The 20,928-nt window shown below is 35.4% G+C and overlaps 2 protein-coding genes across 2 annotated transcripts in view; one reads left to right on the plus strand and one right to left on the minus strand.

The window, feature by feature from the left end:
* The first annotated feature begins 628 nt into the window (after positions 1-628).
* LOC137396195 (vacuolar protein sorting-associated protein 29-like) lies at positions 629-7,662 on the plus strand. The gene is made up of 4 exons (XM_068082359.1): positions 629-680; positions 5,120-5,311; positions 5,684-5,919; positions 7,247-7,662. The coding sequence occupies exons 1-4, from the start codon at positions 678-680 to the stop codon at positions 7,362-7,364; spliced, it is 549 nt and encodes a 182-aa protein (XP_067938460.1). The 5' UTR covers positions 629-677; the 3' UTR covers positions 7,365-7,662.
* Positions 7,663-9,115: 1,453 nt separating this feature from the next.
* LOC137389703 (atrial natriuretic peptide receptor 1-like) overlaps positions 9,116-20,928 on the minus strand; it is a 34,130-nt gene continuing 22,317 nt past the window's right edge. The window contains exons 15-21 of the mRNA XM_068075782.1: positions 18,003-18,096; positions 17,295-17,411; positions 13,773-13,883; positions 13,363-13,515; positions 12,596-12,694; positions 11,495-11,595; positions 9,116-9,241 (exon numbers count right to left, since the gene is read on the minus strand). Coding sequence (XP_067931883.1) covers positions 9,116-9,241; positions 11,495-11,595; positions 12,596-12,694; positions 13,363-13,515; positions 13,773-13,883; positions 17,295-17,411; positions 18,003-18,096 — 801 coding nt within the window. The remainder of the gene's footprint in view (positions 9,242-11,494; positions 11,596-12,595; positions 12,695-13,362; positions 13,516-13,772; positions 13,884-17,294; positions 17,412-18,002; positions 18,097-20,928) is intronic.

Genomic DNA, 20,928 nt, shown 5'->3' on the forward strand with positions numbered 1-20,928 from the left:
GAAACCTTTGTGTATACATGTATAAGTTAGCTGTATTATTAAATACATGTATTTACATTCTGTTTGTTATTTATTTTGATGCATTTAGTATATTAAATAGCTGTCATAACTATTATATTTCTATTCTACTGTGGTTTGTGTAATTTTGTGGTAATTGCCTGCTTTTGCAATGCAGTTTGTGTATTATGCGTCATCTGGTTAGTTAGTCAGCTGAAATGAAGTTGTAGTTTTTTGATATGGTAGGTCATGGGAATGCCAAAACAAGTGGACATGTGTTACGCTAAAAGAACTGTGTTAGTAGTCGTATAGTCTTACAGTTCTTGCAGCACTGAACAACAACAACAACAACTTTTAACTTGCTGCATATCTTTGAGCAGCAAAATGTACTTAAAATGTATCATACTGTATATGTATTATATACAGTACTGTATATGTATTATATACAGTACTGTGTTTTTGAGTTATAAATTAAACGTAAAAGTTTTTGTTGGAGTTGTCTTCTCAATAAAAAGCAATACACATTACACATCTGCCGTATCGGTGAGTCGCCTCAGAATACGTCGGTTCAAGTGAGACGAATCGTATTAAGTACATTGTTTTTGTAGGCGAAACAACATTAAAACAAGCTTGCCGTAAAACGACGTGACCTGCACTCTGGTGAACAGGAAGCTGTAAACATGGTAGGCGTTTTTGTGGCAATATCTTTACTACTCTTGTTACAACTTGGGCTATCTTAAAAAGAAACATGCTTTGATTATGGTGATTTAAAATAACTGTTGTGCTAACATTAAAAACATGTTTTGATTACAATTATCAGGAATGTTATTTGCAGACGTTTTACACACTCTTGGGGATTGGCACATGAGCAATTCTTGCCATTCGGCGAGCAGAATTGTGATATCTAAGCAATGTACACTCGTGGATATTTGCAAATGTGTGATAAACTTGAATAGATAGATCAGCAATTTTATATGCGTTGGTTGAATAATTTAAGCTAGATCTTGTGCATTCATTTTTGTTGATTGAACCAATGGTATACAGCCCCCATGGGGCTGTATACCATTGATTGAACTAATACAGAGTAGGGAAGGGTGGGGAACGTTGTAACAAAAATGCATTTTTTGCTATAAAGTTTTATTAAAATATTGGAATATAATTTAGATAATCACATAGGTAGGATGCAGAAATGTTTTCACCCATGTATGCCAAATGCTAATTCTGCTGGTTGTATACTTTGGAAAATATTTTGAAAGTAGGCCTACTAATTGCATAATTGGTGTGTCAACGTGCCCCGGTAGGGGATACGCTGAAACACCCTAAGGGGCATGTTGAAACGCCCTTGACTTTCATAGTAAATTTTAGTTTTAGAATTGTGTTTTTTTTTAAATTTATTTTCAGCCAAACAATTCAAATTTCCACTAATTGTCTGGGCAAGAAAAACTTAAAAAGAGTTGGCTATGAACTTCAGAACACTGTGTACAAGAACCACAACAAACAAACTTTCAAAGTACAGCAAAACATATATACTTGTTGATCTAAATATCAAGCTTTTGTTTCTATATGTTAGCATTTGCAGTCGTGATATTGTCCAGCAATTTAGGGGCTCATCATGGAGATTAACTTTTGTAAAAGATTTTAGCCGGCCTTTACTCAGGCACGATCTAGCTTGTAATAATTTTTGCATAAATGTAAGAGAATGAGTGTGGTTTTTCGTTCGTTTTTATTCCGAAGGAAATTCCATTAGTCGTGGAGCTGTGACTACTGCTCTGCTCTCCTATCAAAAGCGCTCCCTATATATACATGCATTTTTTACCCGTTCTGGATGATGGAACTGAGTAGGAACTCCTATAAAAGTAAGAATAGAGTCGCTAACACGTTGGCATGGTTATAATAAACTAACAAGTTATTAGCGGTATGAAGCATAATCAAGAAGGCAGACACAACATGCAAAAATATATACGACTATTTACAAAAGTATATGTTAAAAAAAACCGTGGCCTGGCATCCACCACACTTTTAGTTATGTCATCAAGGCTTGTATCAAACCACAGTTTCAACGCTACTCAAGCTGTTCTTCTCCATAAAACCTGGTTTCCATATGACAGCGCAATATTTTTATTATTAATACGTGGTGCAACTTGCCCCATACCCTATGTGTTTCTACGTGCCCCAAATGACTCCGAGTAACCAAATTGTTCATCCCAACTCAGGATGATGTAACATCATGAAGTTGGTGAGTGCATTGTGAAGAGAACATGTCTTTAGCTACCTCCACTGACTTTTGTTGACATAGGATGATGTACAAAGAAGATATGCAATTCTCTAAATTTGGATATAAAAACAAAAAGGGCAAAAAATTACGAATAAATTTTACAAAATCCTGGCTCACCTAAATTGCCTTGCATTTCATGCAATCAAAATATCGCATAAGATGACCTAGAAAGCTCTTTAGTTAGTGAGGTAAGAATTCAAAATGATGTAAACAAGCAAGAAATTTGAACTGTGCTTTAACGTGCCTTGCGTTGCAACGTGCCCCCGTTCTCCTAGATATAATATAAGTATCTCCTTTCTAAGGAAAATTGAATTTGGTCTGTTTTATATAAAAATATAAAACTATGTCAACAAAAATGAGTTCCATAATACAAGGAATGGAGTGGAAGGAGTGGGAAAGACCAGCTAAACCAAAATCCAATTAAGTTACTACAGTAGGATTAGTGGTGATATCAAAGTATATTTTGCGGACAGGGCATAGGCAATCATGTTTCAATTAAATTCAATTACTATTACGATTCATCTTTATCAAATACTCAACATATACTCAAAATATTAATATATCTTTCGTTATTTAAGTTTTTGTACTAAATAGTCTTCTTTGTTTTCTTTTCTCATACTACGCTAATGTTCATTATATTCTTTTCTCATGCTAGCCAGTGTTAGTTATATAATATCTTTAACTTACTGGTATCATTTTTTTACTGCTTTAAATTTCAAATATTTAATTCTTAGCCAATTAAGTTATGACAGAACTAGTGTGATCCAGTGCTACCAGCTTCAGGGTGGTCGTATGTACCGAGTGATTGGCTTGGTGTCTGGGGCAATCTGGGGGATGTTTCTTATGGTGGCTTTCGGAACACCTGCCAGTTGCTTGTCCGATTTGTATTTGTGGTGTGCCTGCCAACGGTAAGTCAGATCAACAAGAAGAAGGAGAGATTGTAGAAAATCAGTTGAACTTTACTGTGGAGAGGTTAAGAAGCTCAATCATGAATGAATTATCAATTGAGTTGAATAATAGTTGAATTTAATTTAAACACGGTTGTCATTTATTTAATAGGAAAGCCTACACTGATATGGCATCAGTAAACCACAGTGCCAGATTAGTGATACCAACATTCAGCATTTCTGCATTTACTTTTGTTTCTGAAGTGTTTTACCAAAAGATTTAGAACTATCTTCGCTTGCATGTGTTTTCTTTGACAATGCTTTATAGTAATTCTTTATTGGGGTGTTATCGATGCATTTATTGGGGTGTTATCGATGCATTTATTGGGGTGTTATCGATGCATTTATTGGGCTGTTATCGATGCATTTATTGGGGTGTTATGGATGCATTTTGCCACGATATCTTTTTGAATGCATCAGTTGCTTCTAATGGCTACAAAGACTTTTTCCAGGTTTCTTATTATCATTATTATTAAAAAGTCTCTTTAAGAGCTTGTAATCACATTTCCACATATTTGGCACTTACAGCACAGCAGAGTAGGACATGGTGAATCTTTTCATACCAAAGAACTGTAATGTGAATTTGTTGCAAGTCAACCTTTAAGGTATAATAATAATTCATCTAATTATTATTATACCTTAACCTCACACAGACATAAGTCATGCCTGTGTGAGGCTGATGAGTAATTTAGACTATTTGCTGCCTTTTTTCAAAGTTATCCAGTGATAATATTTGATGCGGGCTATATGTTCGATAACATATAGTAAAACCATAACGATTCGTGCATTTTAGTTTGTCAATAGTTTATATGTGAAACTTTTACATCAATATGATGCATTTTAGGTGTGAATAATGTGAATTCAAGTAGATTGGTATCTTTGTAATAATACTAAAATGTGATTTGCATATAATGGAGTAAAAAACTATCCAAGCAAATTTGGTCTTCATGATTTTGGCAGTAATGTACTCACAGTGGCTTACCGTTCCTACCTATTTATACTATGTGTAGAACATTTTTGTCATAGTAAATGAATACATATCTAGTGAAGGAACAAGACACTGAATATTGTATACCTATTCACCAGCAAAAAGTGACAGCTGCCATTGCCATGATGGCATGCAAATTGGTACTATTATCTGAACCCTTTAAAGTTTAAATGTTTCAAATAAATATCTGTATAAGGATTTTTATGCGCTCAACAAACTGAAGAACTTTATATTCTAATTATTCAAAAATCACTGCTGACGTAGCTTTTCAAGATTTGAAACAATCAGCTGGGAACTAGCAGTTAAAATATTTTTTCACGATTGTTCTGTTATTACAGCCCAACTTCAGTTCTAGAACATCTCTGATCTAGAGTAAATCGGAGTTCAAATGAAAAATTTGAGACCGTTTTTTTACCGTATTTTTTTTTCATTATAGTTTACAAAATACTAGCTTTATTTTATGTAGTGTATTTTTTATCTTTTGTTAAAATGAAACAAACTGTTTTTATTTTTACACAAAAAATATGAAGCCAGTTTAGGGTACAAGTTTTTACGGATATGGCTGTATATCTCCCAGCATAACTTTTGCATTAACAGAGTATTTATGAAAAATTCATTGTACTTTAGTTATTGCATTCTCCTAATGTACAGATTGTTGTGTAAAACAATGTGTAAGTGCTTGAGAAATCGTATTTAGTTCTGGAACAGATCAAAATAGTTTACATTTTTGTAATGGTGAAAATCGTTTTAGGGTATGAACTATTCGTTTCTTGAATAGCCTTCTTGAACAGGTTGTGGTTTGAAACCAAGAACAGACTGTATTTTAATATGAATATAGGATAGCATGTCATAATTTAAAATTAAATAGCTAACTTTTGGTAAATGGCTAACTTGAATAAATTTGATTTGTAGTTGGTGCTGGTGATTGGAGACCTACATGTTCCTCACAGAACTAACAACATTCCTCCAAAGTTTAAAAAGTTGCTAGTTCCGGGAAAGATTCAGCATATTCTTTGCACAGGGAATCTCTGTACTAAAGAAACATACGACTACCTGCGATCTATAGCTAATGATGTACACATAGTTAAAGGAGATTTTGATGAAGTAAGTTTTACCAATAATGCATGTACGTAGTTCTTGTCTCGCTTGTGTGTACAGCATTAGTGTCTCATGTGAACAAGCATCATAAACAGTGGTCATAGTTGAGAATCATAAAACAAATACATGTGCCTATCGTAGCATATCTTTGATAATACTCACCAACAATTATAGCTCCGAGTCTTTGTTGTTAACATCTAGGACAGTTTGTTTAGTCATTGAAATAATTAAAAATTGGTGTTCAGATATTTACTTCCGAAATGTTCAAATGTGTCTTCTTTGTCATTAGCAAGCCTGTTTTCCCTATCCATGGTTATACAATCTTGATCTGGTATATGATTATAAATAATTTTCTATTTTTCTGCGGTATTGTTGCAGAACATTAACTGGCCAGAGCAGAAAGTAGTGACAGTTGGGCAGTTTCGCATAGGCCTCTGTCACGGCCATCAGATTGTGCCATGGGGTGACACGGAGAGCCTTGCTATGCTGCAGCGGCAGCTTGATGTCGACATCATGATTTCTGGACACACACACAAATTTGATGCTTTTGAACACGAACAAAAATTTTACATCAATCCTGGTTCAGCAACTGGCGCTTATCACCCCTTAGATACGTAAGTAATTTATATCACTCTGTCTTAGATACGTAAGTAATTTATATCTCTCTGTCTTAGATACGTAAGTAATTTATATATCTCTGTCTTAGATACGTAAGTAATTGATATATCTGTCTTAGATACGTAAGTACATGTAATTTATATCTCTCTGTCTTAGATACGCAAGTAATTTATATCTCTCTGTCTTAGATACATAAGTAATTTATATCACACTGTCTCAGATACGTAAGTAATTTATTTATATCACTCTGTCTTAGATACGTAAGTAATTTATATCTCTCTGTCTTAGACACGTAAGTTAGGCCTATTTATATCACTCTGTCTTAGATACGTAAGTAATTTATATCACTCTGTCTTAGATACGTAAGTAATTTATATCACTGACTTAGGCACGTGAGTAATTTATACCACTGAATGCAGGATATACCAGTCATGTATCTTAACACTATATTAGATTGCAGACAAACCACGATATACCATGTTAATCTATTCCTATATGTGTATTTGCTTTGTATGTAAAAACTGTCGCATGTTGAAGCGAGTATTCTTATAAGAGTACATTATAATTTGTTTAATTCGTTTAAAAACTAAAAAGCAATGATAAATACTTCAAGTAATTACATATAGCATTAAAATAAATGCATTATTTAAAACCATGAAGATTCGACAGATGTAAATTATGTATAAAATATACATTGATAAAGTAACAATAGAATTGTGGATATACATGTACTTAGCAATCTGAACTTTCAATTAAAATATCTCTTTGGTGTTTGGTGTTCACTTTATATAATTTTGTATTTTATGATTTATCTATCTCTTTACCATTATCATGACCAGAATGTCTATTTTCACTATTTTGTAGGTTTCCTCTTTCATCGCTTTCTCCCTCATGATAACTAATAGATGACTCTGAAGATTTTTGCAAAGAATCAATCGATAGAAATTTGCTCAGGCTTTTTATTATTTGTGGTTTTACTTCTAAATAAAAGCATTGCATTTTTTATCACTATTTTTTCTAAATCTAAGATTTTTAAAAATATCAAACTCCATGGAATTAAACAATGTGAAAGAGAACATACATTATATCGATTTAAGCTACTTAGTCAAATACTATTTAGTAAAATACTGGAAATTACTGCATACATCAATATAAATATTTACTCAAATTTTATATTATATGTTGGATAATATTTACATGAACGTGATTCTAAGTCAAGGTGTGACTATAGCCTATAAACCGTGTGTCACTTAATATGATTTACTGTTGCCCTTAAATATGTCTAATCTTAAAGTGTTTTAGTAATATATTTATTACTTGCAGAGACGTAGTTCCTTCGTTTGTGCTGCTTGACATCCAGCAGTCATCAGTTATAGCCTATGTATACAAACTGCAGAAGGATGATGTTGCGGTGGAGCGTATTGAGTACACCAAGTCATAAAGGACGTGTACCGAATCTCCAACTCGGAGTATAGTGACATCGGCTTGGTCACTTGGACTTTCATAATATTTCTAGTGAACATATACCTTGGGTCAAGTTCAAGTACTGCAGGACCTTTGAATCAATATGGTTTAACAAATTGATTTGTTATTGATGTGATGTCAGCGGATGCGGCTGCCTCTTTGTCATGCCCATGAATTATTTATTATTGCCGGAGCTATTAAGTCTGCAATAAACTCTAACCAATTATTCCAAGGGAATTATGGACATTTTGTATAATATATATTAGCCTTCTTCATACCCCAAGTCTGTCTATAAATCCACTTTAACATCAGCAGTTTGACTATGAGATGTCACCCTTAGGTTCATACATGTTCTCAGCATGGGTGGGCTTACCAGTTGCTATAAATGATTGATTTTTTGTTACAAATTCTACTTATCTCACTTTTGAAATTTGAATTTTTTATTCAAAAGATTGCTACAAAGGTAGTTTAATTTCTCAGGAACTTTGCATTCGTGTTTTTATTAGTCGGTTGGAGCAAGCTGACAAGCAGTATGCAATGTAATGTACAAACCTATCACTTGTCTATCACTCGTTAGTCACCAAAGCAGCTTATAACCACACCTTGTTATACTAAACTGTGGTATGGCAGCTAAAGGGGAAACAGCAGAGGTGCAAGTTGTATCTACATATAAATATCTGGATATTCTTGGTTCTGACGATTTACCCAAAGAGCTGTTATAGTAAGAAGAACGTTGATGTCTTTTTTATCTTGTTTGTTATTACCAGTTAGCTGAGCTGAAGAGTTGGAGCACTTGTTAAATATAGAGTTACACACGCTTAATTGTATTTCAGAATATGAATGAAATAGCAGTTGTTTTATGCAATGGAGAGATACAGAAATATGTCAAAAAAGCTCATCTCCACAATATTTTGCCTACATTGGTGATAGATGCCACAGACCTGCCATACATGGGGATTCATGCTACAGGCCTGCCATGCATTAATGATACATGCAACAAGATTGCAATACATTTGTGATACAAGCAACAGACCTGCCATATATTGGTGATACATGCTACAGACCTGCCATACATTGGTGGTATATGAAACGGAACTGCCATGCATTGGTGATACATCCTACAGACCTGTCATATATTTCTGATAAGTCCCAAAGACCTGTCATGCATCACTGCTTCACAAACTATATGCCTTTCATCAGCAACACTGCTACACGCTTGCGATATACTGGTGATACAAGCTCCAGACCTGCTATGTATCTGAGACACATACTACAGACCTGTCATGTATAAGGGCTGCCATAAGTCTGTAACACGGACTCCAGATGTGCAATACTTGTATATCTGTGACACCTGTGACAAAGCTGCTATATACCAGAATCAACAGTAATTAGTATCTAATCCCCAGTGACACAACAGAAGACCATTTGCAACCATGTAAAATAGTTTGTTAGGTTCTTCTAAGGCTAAAGCATTAATACTATGTTTGATCTATAATGTACACTACCAGAAAAAGTTAGCTATCAGACAGGAAATAAGCATGACTTGAAAACATGAGATGATTGCTCTATAAAAATCATTATATGAGTATAAAAGTAAAGTTTGTTCTGCTTTCGTAAGTTTTTTGTGGTCTTTTTGATAAAGAGTACAGGACTAGAATATATTGCACGCTGACTATTGCTTGGCAGCAGCACAGTTCACGACTCAAGGCTTGCCTCTACCTCATTCCGTTACCCTCCTACTGAGAATGGTGAAATGTTCTCTGGCTCCATTCCCAACATGCGAGTAGATGGATGAATGGTTTGAGTTGGAGTTACCTTACCCTCTAGCCACCACGTTTTGAGATCTCCTTTTCCCTGTCGACAGTATTATTGTATTATATTAACTGGTAGCAATTACAGTGCTATTTTCTTTAATAAAGGATTCAGGAAGTTGACCTGGCACCCTTCCTCTAACCTTCCATGAAATATTTTTCACCCAAAGTATTTTCAGTGACCAGTGTATTTGTAGATAAGTAGTTACCTTATAGGACACTGTGTCTGCTGTGATGTTCACTAACTATTGCCTAATAATAATATACATAGTACTTGCAACTTTTCATTTGAACTATATATACGGTATATATATGCAGTATATATACGTAGTATACGGTATATATACATGTAATAGTATATATCGGTATGTATATAAATATATCGCATTGATAACTCAATTGAAATTATAGGAAGGTCTTGCTCCCTTGTCCAAAATTACATTCTTGACACGAGTAGCCAATCAGAGAACAGGATTGGTAAATGAGCTCATATCATTTCCTCAGCACTAGTAGATAAGCAGCCAATCGAAAAGATAAGCAATGATAAGCAAGCTTCTACAGTACGTATCTCTTTGCAAGCATCCTTTTTTAGTGATATTTCAACTAAAACTAAGCTAAATAAATCTACCGATTTACGTCTATGATTTACGTCTATGAATTACGTTTATGATTTACGTCTAAGAATCATGTCTATCTGTATGAGTATATTCAATAAATAATTGCTTCCATAACATTTGACAAATATTTGGTTCAACTTTCTCTTGTCTTAGGTTCTCTTCTTCTACTCATTTTCTCAGTCATTGTAGTTTTCTTTGCTTGACCCACTATTTGGGAACCCAGATGTATTCCCTCCTCTCAAGTGCTTTAGGCTGTGTCAATACATATTCTATTAACTGATTGTTTTCTCTATTCTTTGATAAGTTTAGGAGAGGTTTTGAACTGGAATCACAATCCAGTGTCCTTTATAGATCATATAGTTTGCCTTTCATCTATGTTGTTCAAGGGACCTCACTCAGTATGTTCTGCCAGCAATCATTGCTACCACCCGTCTAAGACTGTTTCAGATATATTAGCTCTACATCAGAGGGGTGTTATGGGGTGCTTCCTGTGGCACTAATCATTAACTTATCCTATGCCCCACCAATATGGCAGCAGGACAATATCACCTGACCGACACCCTTAGGATAAGATACTTGAACACGAGTTCATGGGAAGAGAGACAGCTAAGGCATATCGATTATCTCCCCTCTTTTGATAAGACAAGGAAATTCCTACTGATATACCCAAGTTTCCCTATTCACAAATATCAACTTTATGACATTTCTGTTCTATTCCACTTCGCCGTGGCTCATATTCACTGTTTCTATTGAGCGGATGATACGGATTTGAAATTGTGTGCACATGTTGAGTTAAGTTAGATAAGGGCTTCAACAGACCTTTGTATTTTAAGGATTCATGTGGCAATTATCTTTGTTACAAAAGATAAGGATTTCTACGCCAGAGGTTGCAGCAGAGCATTTAAAACTACTCAAATAAAAATAGGAAAGTGTTTAAAATGGAATGGTTTGCCTGACATCATCATGCGCATCTTCGCAAGAGCTGTTTCCATCTTTTGCAAGCATGAAACATTCGGTAAAAATTTGCGCCCAACAAAACCCGCTCGACTTGCGGATTGTTGCTGTTTCCATCACGCGGAGGATGCAAACTTGCGAATAAATCGTATCATGGAACCATATTGTCATCAGTATTGTCATGGTAGTGCAATGGCTAACTAAAGTGAAAAGCTGCATAACATACGTATTTACACAACCCTGTTAGAATATTACAGTAATAAACATAACAAAAAAGACAGTTACAAGAAAAGTTTTCAGGTTTGACCTCTCACCAGTCGCACTTAAGCAAACTACTAAGTCTTATCACCTGCTTCAACATGGAGCCACTAATAGACTTATAGATATTCCAGATAAGTGTGTAGAGGCTATTCTATGTAGTCTTTTTATTCCTTAGAAGATAGCTGAGGCCTGCTCAAGTGGTCTGGACATTATGTATACTCCATTACTAGAGATTAGCAAACTAATTTATTAATTATGCAATGTCTTTAGTAGTTTGTGTTTCTTATAAACAGACAGAGGACACCTCAACAAGACCACCAACAGTGCTGTGACAGACCTGCAGGGACCGACTGACTGTCAGAACACCCAAGAATATCAAATCGATTAAGCAAGCTTGCCCTAAACCGTTTTCTTGCATAGGTATATATTTGGTCTCAACTAGGTTGCTGAACCGCATAGCTTACCTTTACAGCAATAGTTCCCCTCTCCACTATCTTGTACTCCTGTGGCAAGCTTTCCCTCACTAGGTATTCTTTCGTATCATTGCTCATGTGTATCTTATAGGCTATAGAATATGAAGGTAGTAGAGATATCACAGGACCTCAGTCTAATGTAAATGTTTTTCATTTTGGAGCAAGAAAAGGCATCATAAAGGAGTATATACAATAACAATGCAAGGAACTCTCAAAGAGCTAAAGTACTGGGAGAGACAATGAGCCGAGCTGCTTTACTATAATTTTTACTATAATAAAAGACATGTTCGTGTCAGTTTGTCTGTCCGTCCATCCGTCTGTCCGTCCGAAGCTACTGGGGAATGTTGGGAAAAAATATTCCATCACACAAGATTCAACTTGGTAAACTGATTCTAACACCTGCACCAATCCACTACCTTACAACATTTTGGAATAATTGTACGTATAGTTATTACATCTGATGACCTCTCACAATGCACCAGACTGCCGGGGTACTATTTTATCAATTAGCTCATTTAATTAGCAAAAGTTTTCTTATTTTCACAGCATACTTAGCAGGAAACAAGATCTTGCATTAAGTGGTAGTAGCAGAGACTGGGAGTTAGCCTGTAATTATGTACATGTACCTATGTGTATTAGTAGGCCTATAGGGGTTTAGGGGGTCAGCCCATCATTGTAAAGGGTTATCTAGTTTTATTATTCTTAAAACTAACAAACATACAAAATCTCTGATTTGACGTTTTTCCTAAAAGATGACCATTGTAGAATTGAAACCAAAAATCTTTCCCTTTTAAATCGGAGACTAACACAGGCCGTTGTTGTCTATTTCACGTGCTAAGGTTAAGCCTGATTAATAATGTTACAATTAAATCACTTGAGCATGACCAAAGGTTGCATACAGCGATAAAAAGCGAGTAGGGTTTCTACACTGTATGCTACACTCTGTGATTGCACCATTACTTCTGTTGCTTATTTATTGCTGACAATTCTGTTGTTTTATATCATCTCTGCAATCTTCTTTAAAACAGCATTCACTTTCGCGGCGTATGAAACTTGCTGTAGTATACTGATATAAGGTCTGTGTGAAGTTACCTTCTCCTGTAGACTCCATTCTGCTGGCTGTATTCACTGTGTCCCCAAAGAGGCAGTATCGGGGCATTTTCAGTCCCACAACACCTGCACAAACTGGCCCTACAGTCAAATATTATGTTACAAGTTATATAAATATATGTATATAAATATAATTTTATATTTAAAATATTTTATATATTTTCTATAATTTATTTTATATTTAAAATGTATATAAATATATATATATATATATTTATGTACATATTTATATACATATATGTGTGTGTAGTTTAACTAAACATAAAAACTTTTGTACTGTCTCACATCTATTACATGCCAAGCAATATTATGTTTATGGATTTTATATTTTATGTTCAATGATTCTTTTTATTTATTTTTCAGCTGATTAGACATAATATTTCAGCTTGGCTTCATGGAAAACTAATAAAAATAGTACGAACTGCTGAGTAGAATGTTATAGAGATAACATTATACTACAGCAATAAGAAAGGATAATGAATAGTTAGGTTTCATAGAGCTATCAATAGAATGATATTATGAACACTAAAATAGAATGACAACATGAATTTTTGATGTTAAAAAGAGATTCATAAAGTAATTTTATGGATAAATGGAATAATAGAAAAATCTGGCCTATTATTAGAGTTGGTCTGAGTATAAACTGGTTACACCAAGTTGTGTGAAATTGACATAAAGTTTTTTTAGGTAATTGTAAAAGAGTGAGCTACCTTGGCATCTGACTTGGCTACCTGAACACAGTCACCTACCGCTGTGCAATCCAATGCGTATCCTTAAGAGTTCATTTGGCATGTTAGGTATGACAAAGGACTTGCTCTGTTCCAAGAGATCAAGAGCCATGTCAGCGATGTTAGTAACGTGTTTGTTGCCGTTCCTGATGGGCACTCCACTCACAACCATGTCTATTGTATAGAAATAACTTCACAAAGTTGGAAAAAAGAACAGAAACAAGTTTGCAAAGTTGTACAGCTGTTGTAAACATGAAAGCTGGCTATTTTACCTACAGCACGCATAATTGCTGTGTTTGCAAAAATTTCAAGTACAACAAAGGAGAAATGTGGAAAAGCTGTTACCACTAATAAGCTCTGACTATCTCTAATGTTGAGCAAGTCAAAAGAGAATACATAAAACTATATTAGTCACAGATATCATCACATACAGGCATCACCGATAGTTTCCACTTTGTAAACATCGTGCTTGTCGATGACTGTATCAAAACAGCTATAGAGCTTGTTTAGGAACACAACCACATCCATGGGAGACATCGCTCCTGCAATGAAGAACCTGTGTAACTGTGTCGTTAATTATTATTTCAAGACAACTCGCTTTGACAAAAATAATTCTATGTAATGTATTGAGTCGAACAGCATCTTCTGGCAGACATATTAGGCCTATTTCTGGAACGATATTAGTAGAAATGTTTTAAAAGGGATTTCAATTGCACTTTGTTTCAAATTCATTGTTTGTATGTTTCAGCTAAAGGGATGTGAGGTTTGAAAGTTTTGGCTAGAAAGTTTGGATATAAAACAAAACGACTAGAAGAAGAAAAAAAGTTAAGAATTAAAAATTATAAATTTACACAACATTTTCAATATCAAACCGATATATCAGCGATATATCGATGTAGATATACTACTATATCGTCTATGCAAATCGATATCGACAAGTTGTAATATGTCACGATATTATTATGCAATTTGGAAACTTTTTATTAAAAGTTGTTTGTTTATTCTAACTTAAAATCAAACTGTTTTGTGTTCGTCATAACTAGAAACATTTATTTCATGAACGCCCGTGTGCATGGAATAAGACTAGAAGGCCTGTGTGTTTTAGTTCCAGTATCGCTCACATTGAAAATTGTCAGGTGCGAGATTAATTGCCATTGCACGATTATATCATCTGTATGATTGGCGATATCTCTCTAAATGGTGGCGATTTTAAAATCAACTAAATTGTAACCAAAGAATTGAATAGCCATATCGTGAAGCTTTAGTGGATATATAGTATCTGCATCAACAAAGAGCAGTGGTGGTGGATTAGTATAAGTTGGCAGAGAACCAAATTTTGAAAAACAGTATATAATATACCAATATGAACATTGTATGTTGCCGTATCGTACATTTATTTGCCAGCAAAATTTAAATAACTCAATATTTTAGAAAGTGAATTATTAGGAAGCATTAGAATCAGCTGAAAAGCTTGCAACAACAGTTACTGGTATGGAGAGATCACTGCCACTCTCTAACAAGAATACTTCTGTTCAGCCTTTAACTATTCAGTAACTTTGTCGATCTTAGAAACTAGACAAATCAAATATGTGACCTCTCATGTGAAAATCAACCAAAATGAGGGATTTTCAGATTTTGAGTTAGCAACACAGCCAGATGCAGAATTTCGTGGAGAACTTAAAGCATTTCGAATTTTTGAGTTAGCTTAGGTAGTCCATGAGATATTGCGAATTTTCAGAAGGCACGTCAGCAAAAACTGTCAAAATCTGAAACGGAGAAAATCGCAAATAAAGAGGCGACACACAGAAATAGGTTGTTTACGTTAGGTTATCCTTGGATACGGCCATTTGTATTTCACTGACTGAGGTGAAACTTGGTCTCTAGGGTAAGTAAGCATGCTGAAACAGTTGGTGTACACCATTTTAAGGTCAGGACAACAGAAGATTGGTAAACCCTGCTCTAAAATTGAAAAAAATTGGACATTTTTACGCATCCGTACTTTACACTAACCGCACATTAGGAATAAAATGAGAAGCTCCTAGGTATATCACCACTAACTGATAGGCTTCAAGATTTAACATCACATCTGAAATCCATACTGAGGTTTATTTTGCCAAAATGTGAGTTTAAAAAAAACAAGGGGTATCAGACCCAAAACCACGATTACATTCCTACTCACATCTGACTCAGAAAAAGGCTAAAATTCATATTATGGTCACGTTTTACATCTTTTACCATGAAGTCGGGCAAACTAAATCCTCAGTGCCAAGACGGCAAAATTCTCAAATGTTAGTATGCAAGTATTCTTGGCGGTCATAGTCTAAACCTTCAGGTTTTATCACATTCGGCAGTCCATTGATACCTTCGAGTCTTACATCATACATCATGGCAGGGGAGTCTAGATACGTCTGAACTTTTACTTTTCCTAAACCAAACAAAAACATGGCTGTGCATCAAAGTGACTCTGGTAGCATGGTTAGCAAACAGTACACACAACAATCTATGAGAATAACCTGTCATTGTACCGGGATAAGCTTGGCTGAATGAAAACTTGTGAAAGCTCTTAATTCCTTTAATTTAGAATTATATCCTTAAATTCCTTTAAATTAAATTCCTTTAATTTAGAATTTTCTTTAATTCCTAATTAATTTAGAAAAAATCTAAAAAATGAGCTAATGAGGTGATTGGCAACGGATTCTGACTCTGAGACACTTTTACAAGTAATAGACTTGGTGGCTTAGTGATCGTGTGACCAAGGGATTGATTGCTCATGCCATAGGGTTAATGTCAGCAGGCAAAAAAATAAGCACACAAGCATTGACACATTGAATAAGTCATGTGGCAACTGGCAATCAATTATGAGTGAAAACACACCTAACTCAAGCCTGTGAGTACGACTGATCACTGAGTGATGTATTGTAGGATGTAATTTTATGTGACTCGGGGAGGCATACACTGAACCAGCAACTAGTAAGCTACTACACCCATACTATTACTACCAAAAACAAACAGGATAGATCAGAAAAAAAATTCAATAAGACTCACCATGATATTTAAAGTTGCATACTGACCTTTTTCTGATCTTCTCCTTATGCTCGAAAGGTTTTGTGGTGTTCCCATCATCCACTCGAGTAGAAATTCGGCCCATGATAATCAAATTTTACTTTGTCTTTGAAATTCCTTTAATGTAAGTCAGCTGACTGAAAATCAGAGTTCTGTCAAATTTTTTGATGCAGTCACGCTTGCAACTGAAGCTAATAGGTTCATCAGACACCATAGGATGAGCTGGTAGCAGGTGATTCGGAGTCATTAACCGGAGTACTATACGATTGAATAACAGTTAATCCTTCGGTAAGTTCAACATCGTCTTCTTGTCATCAATAAATTCGGGCATCCGAGCTTGCAGGTCATCAGTAACATGAAAATCTAGATCTCTAAACATTGTTTCTCCATATTCAGCATCAATTTCATCGAGCAATGTGCCAAGTTCCTCAGAAAAAAAGTTTTTCGAAGGTTTAATATCTTCACGAGTCGCCATTTTGATGACGTCACGATCGCATAGCAACGACTACGATCGCAAATTTTCGGTATAATTAGCCAATGAAAACACTTTTTGACTTCAGAAATGAATTCCTCACACTCTGATTGGTCTAGGGTGAAATAATAAACAAAATAGCCATGTGCTCCCCAATAAACCTAATGCAAACTTCGAAGCTTCATTACTAACAATAGTGAATGCCGACTTTTGGTCGATTTTCACGCGAGAGGTCACATATTGTTTGCTAAAGTGATGCAACTGGCATTAAAAATAATTTCATGTTCAATTATGCCATCATTGTTACTATTAAGAATAGTATAACGACACAATAATAAAATAACATTGTTATTGTATTAGTCAATTTAATCTCAATATAATGATTTAAATCGTGCAATAGATTATAATCTTAACTCACCCGAAATGGTTGTAAAGCCAACAATATCACTGAAGAAGACTGTACAACTTTCAAACTCATCAGCATTCACAGGGCGTCCCATCCGTAGATCATCTGCCACTTGCTTTGGCAACATAGCTAAGCAATAGAAGTGTGGAATACAAGTAGTTGTAAGCTAAACTAATGGAAGCTATTGCCAAGAAATAAGACTAAAGAGCATATTGAAAAGTGCTGACTTATGACATTTTTAAGTCAGCATCTGTCAATATGCCCTTTCATTTTATTTTTTGGCAATAGCTTCTATAAAAAGAGCTCAGGAACGAGTTTAGATTCACATTTTGTGTTGCTAAGGTTTCACCATGTAAATTGTACAAAGTAATGCTATTATACACAAAGGATGATCAGCCTCTGTATGAGGAGAAAGCCTGTCTTCTGCTATAAAAAGAATTTCACAAGGTAGACTAAAAGCCCAGCCGTTGACAGACAACAACAAGTGATTAATTGTAAGTTTATCAAAGCGTATTGTGTCTATATATTCTGTGAGTTTCACAGATGTTATTAATCACTACTGTTACTCATATGTTTTATTGTAGGTTGTTGCGTATTCTACAGGGTCTGTGAGTGAAAGGAATCAAGGCGTATCCATTAACTTTAACCTATATTCAAAGCAGTTTTGAGCTAATAAAATTTTAAACATTTTAGAGATTTAAAATATTCTAAGCAGCTGACTATGAAGAAGTTCATCTGTTCTCTTCTTTTCAGCCTGAAGGTCTTGTGTTTTCTCCGCCACCATCAGCTCCAGATGCTTCGAGTACTTTTCCATCTACAGAACAAACACTTGGTGCCAGCTCTGGTTCTGATGGCTTGTATATTCCTGAGACATAATGTATCTTTGGGCTGGCTGCTTGAAGTAATCATATTCTAAGTGTGTAGTGTGCATTGCAACAATTTATATAATGTGCACTTTTACGCTATATAATTTACATGACACTGTTCATTGTTCATACTGTTATATATTGTTATACTATCAAAGCCATAGAACAGCTTTTCAGCTGAATTCCTGAATTGTATGTACTGTAAATAAACTGGTCAGCTTTGGTATCAAGTTCAGTTAGGTTGTGAGATGTGATGATGTAGACAGAAGATTGGAGCAAAGTTTGACAAAAGTTCAATTGCTTATTTTTACATTACTCGCAGTAATTTTTATTCATGTCAGATAAATGAAGTACCGGTAATCAAATGCTAGGAAGTGGGTAACAAGGGTCTGTAGGTGTGAGCAGGTGGTTTGTTATAGCTAACCTCTATGACAAGCCCAACTTTAAATTCACAACAAGATTGAGACCGACGGTTCCATGTAAACTTGTGACTAGTGATTAGCTTTATAACAATCACCAAAGAATGTAACACTTTCCTTTCATCTTTCAACAGACCTCCATTCAGGGCCACAGTATAATAATCTGTATTGTTCATTGGTGGATTGGTGGAAAGAGCAATATATAGCTGACCTCCCTTCCTATCACCATTAATGACCTATCCAGGAATAAAACTTCAACTTGTTATTCATAGACTTGGAGCTTTAGATATTAGACCACGAGTACCACGCAGCTGCTGTCTTACCAAAAAGTACATATATTGAAACTTTCAAAAACCACTGGTCAAGAAAGAGGGGCTCACTTCCCGAAATACATCGAAAAGAGAACTTGGTTATGAAGGGAACAAGAAAGAAAGCCTCACCTCTCTGAATACATCAAAAAGAAAACTAGGTTATGAGGGGAACAAGAAAGAAAGCCTCACCTCTTGGAATACATCGAAAAGAGAACTAGGTTATGAGGGGAACAAGAAAGAAAGCCTCACTCCTTGGAATACATCGAAAAGAGAACTAGGTTATGAAGGGAACAAGAAAGAAAGCCTCACCTCTTGGAATACATTGGAAAGAGAACTTGGTTATGAGGGGAACAAGAAAGAAAGCCTCACCTCTCTGAATACATCAAAAAGAAAACTAGGTTATGAGGGGAACGAGAAAGAAAGCCTCACTTCTTGGAATACATCGAAAAGAAAACTAGGTTATGAGGGGAACAAGAAAGAAAGCCTCATTTCTTGGAATACATTGAAAAGAGAACTTGGTTATGAGGGGAACAAGAAAGAACGCCTCACCACTCTAAATACATCAAAAAGAGAACTAGGTTATGAGGGGAACGAGAAAGAAAGCCTCACTTCTTGGAATACATCGAAAAGAGAACTAGGTTATGAGGGGAACGAGAAAGAAAGCCTCACCTCTTGGAATACATCGAAAAGAGAACTAGGTTATGAGGGGAACAAGAAAGAAAGCCTCACTCCTTGGAATACATCGAAAAGAGAACTAGGTTATGAAGGGAACAAGAAAGAAAGCCTCACCTCTTGGAATACATTGGAAAGAGAACTTGGTTATGAGGGGAACAAGAAAGAAAGCCTCACCTCTCTGAATACATCGAAAAGAGAACTAGGTTATGAGGGGAACGAGAAAGAAAGCCTCACTTCTTGGAATACATCGAAAAGAAAACTAGGTTATGAGGGGAACAAGAAAGAAAGCCTCATTTCTTGGAATACATTGAAAAGAGAACTTGGTTATGAGGGGAACAAGAAAGAACGCCTCACCACTCTAAATACATCAAAAAGAGAACTAGGTTATGAGGGGAACGAGAAAGAAAGCCTCACTTCTTGGAATACATCGAAAAGAGAACTAGGTTATGAGGGGAACGAGAAAGAAAGCCTCACCTCTTGGAATACATCGAAAAGAGAACTAGGTTATGAGGGGATCAAGAAAGAAAACCTCACCTTTTGGAATACATCTAAAAGAGAACTAGGTTATGAGGGGAACAAGAAAAAAAGCCTCACTTCTTGGAATACATCGAAAAGAGAACTTGGTTATGAGGGGAACAAGAAAGAAAGCCTCACCTCTTGGAATACATCGAAAAGAGAACTAGGTTATGAGGGGAACAAGAAAGAAAGCCTCACCTCTTGGAATACATCGAAAAGAGAACTTGGTTATGAGGGGAACATCATGATATAACTGAAGTTCTACGGTTTAGCCTATCTATTAGTCAAGGTATGGATTATCATATGACAATAAAAACTGCTATTTGAGAAGAGTTCGTTCATTTAGTTGAAGATGCTTCAAATAGAAACTCTCTTTTAAAAATCTTTTGTCTTACTTTTCTTCTACATAGTTTAGTACAAAGCTCTTATTTGCCCGCTAACACTTGGAATTGACTCCTCTATATGAAGTTTAATCTATATTTCTCAAACTACGTGTGTATGTGGAGCTGTGTGTCATTCCGGCTATAGCTATAAAAATCTTAGAATAAAGAATCGGTACCGAAGAAGATTTGATTTCGGACTCTACCGTTTGCCAGTCCTACACCCTATCCAATAGGCCACAGAGAATGAAATGTCAGCATGCCGATATAAGTCGCTGTATGAGAGCACATACCCAACGGTATGTTGGGTATGCATACCTTTGCATAAAAACACAGGGTGATTGTGTAAGTAAGTGATTGTTATTAGTTGGTTTACTAAAATTTTCCATTGGCAATCCCCCAGACTAATAGCAAGTGGCAAGCAAGTCTCATTACTTCTAAGCTGATTTTTAATACTCAGGCGTTGCCGGATAGCACAG

This window comes from Watersipora subatra, chromosome 1 (assembly GCF_963576615.1).
Source record: "Watersipora subatra chromosome 1, tzWatSuba1.1, whole genome shotgun sequence".
NCBI classification, from domain to species: Eukaryota; Metazoa; Bryozoa; class Gymnolaemata; order Cheilostomatida; family Watersiporidae; genus Watersipora; species Watersipora subatra.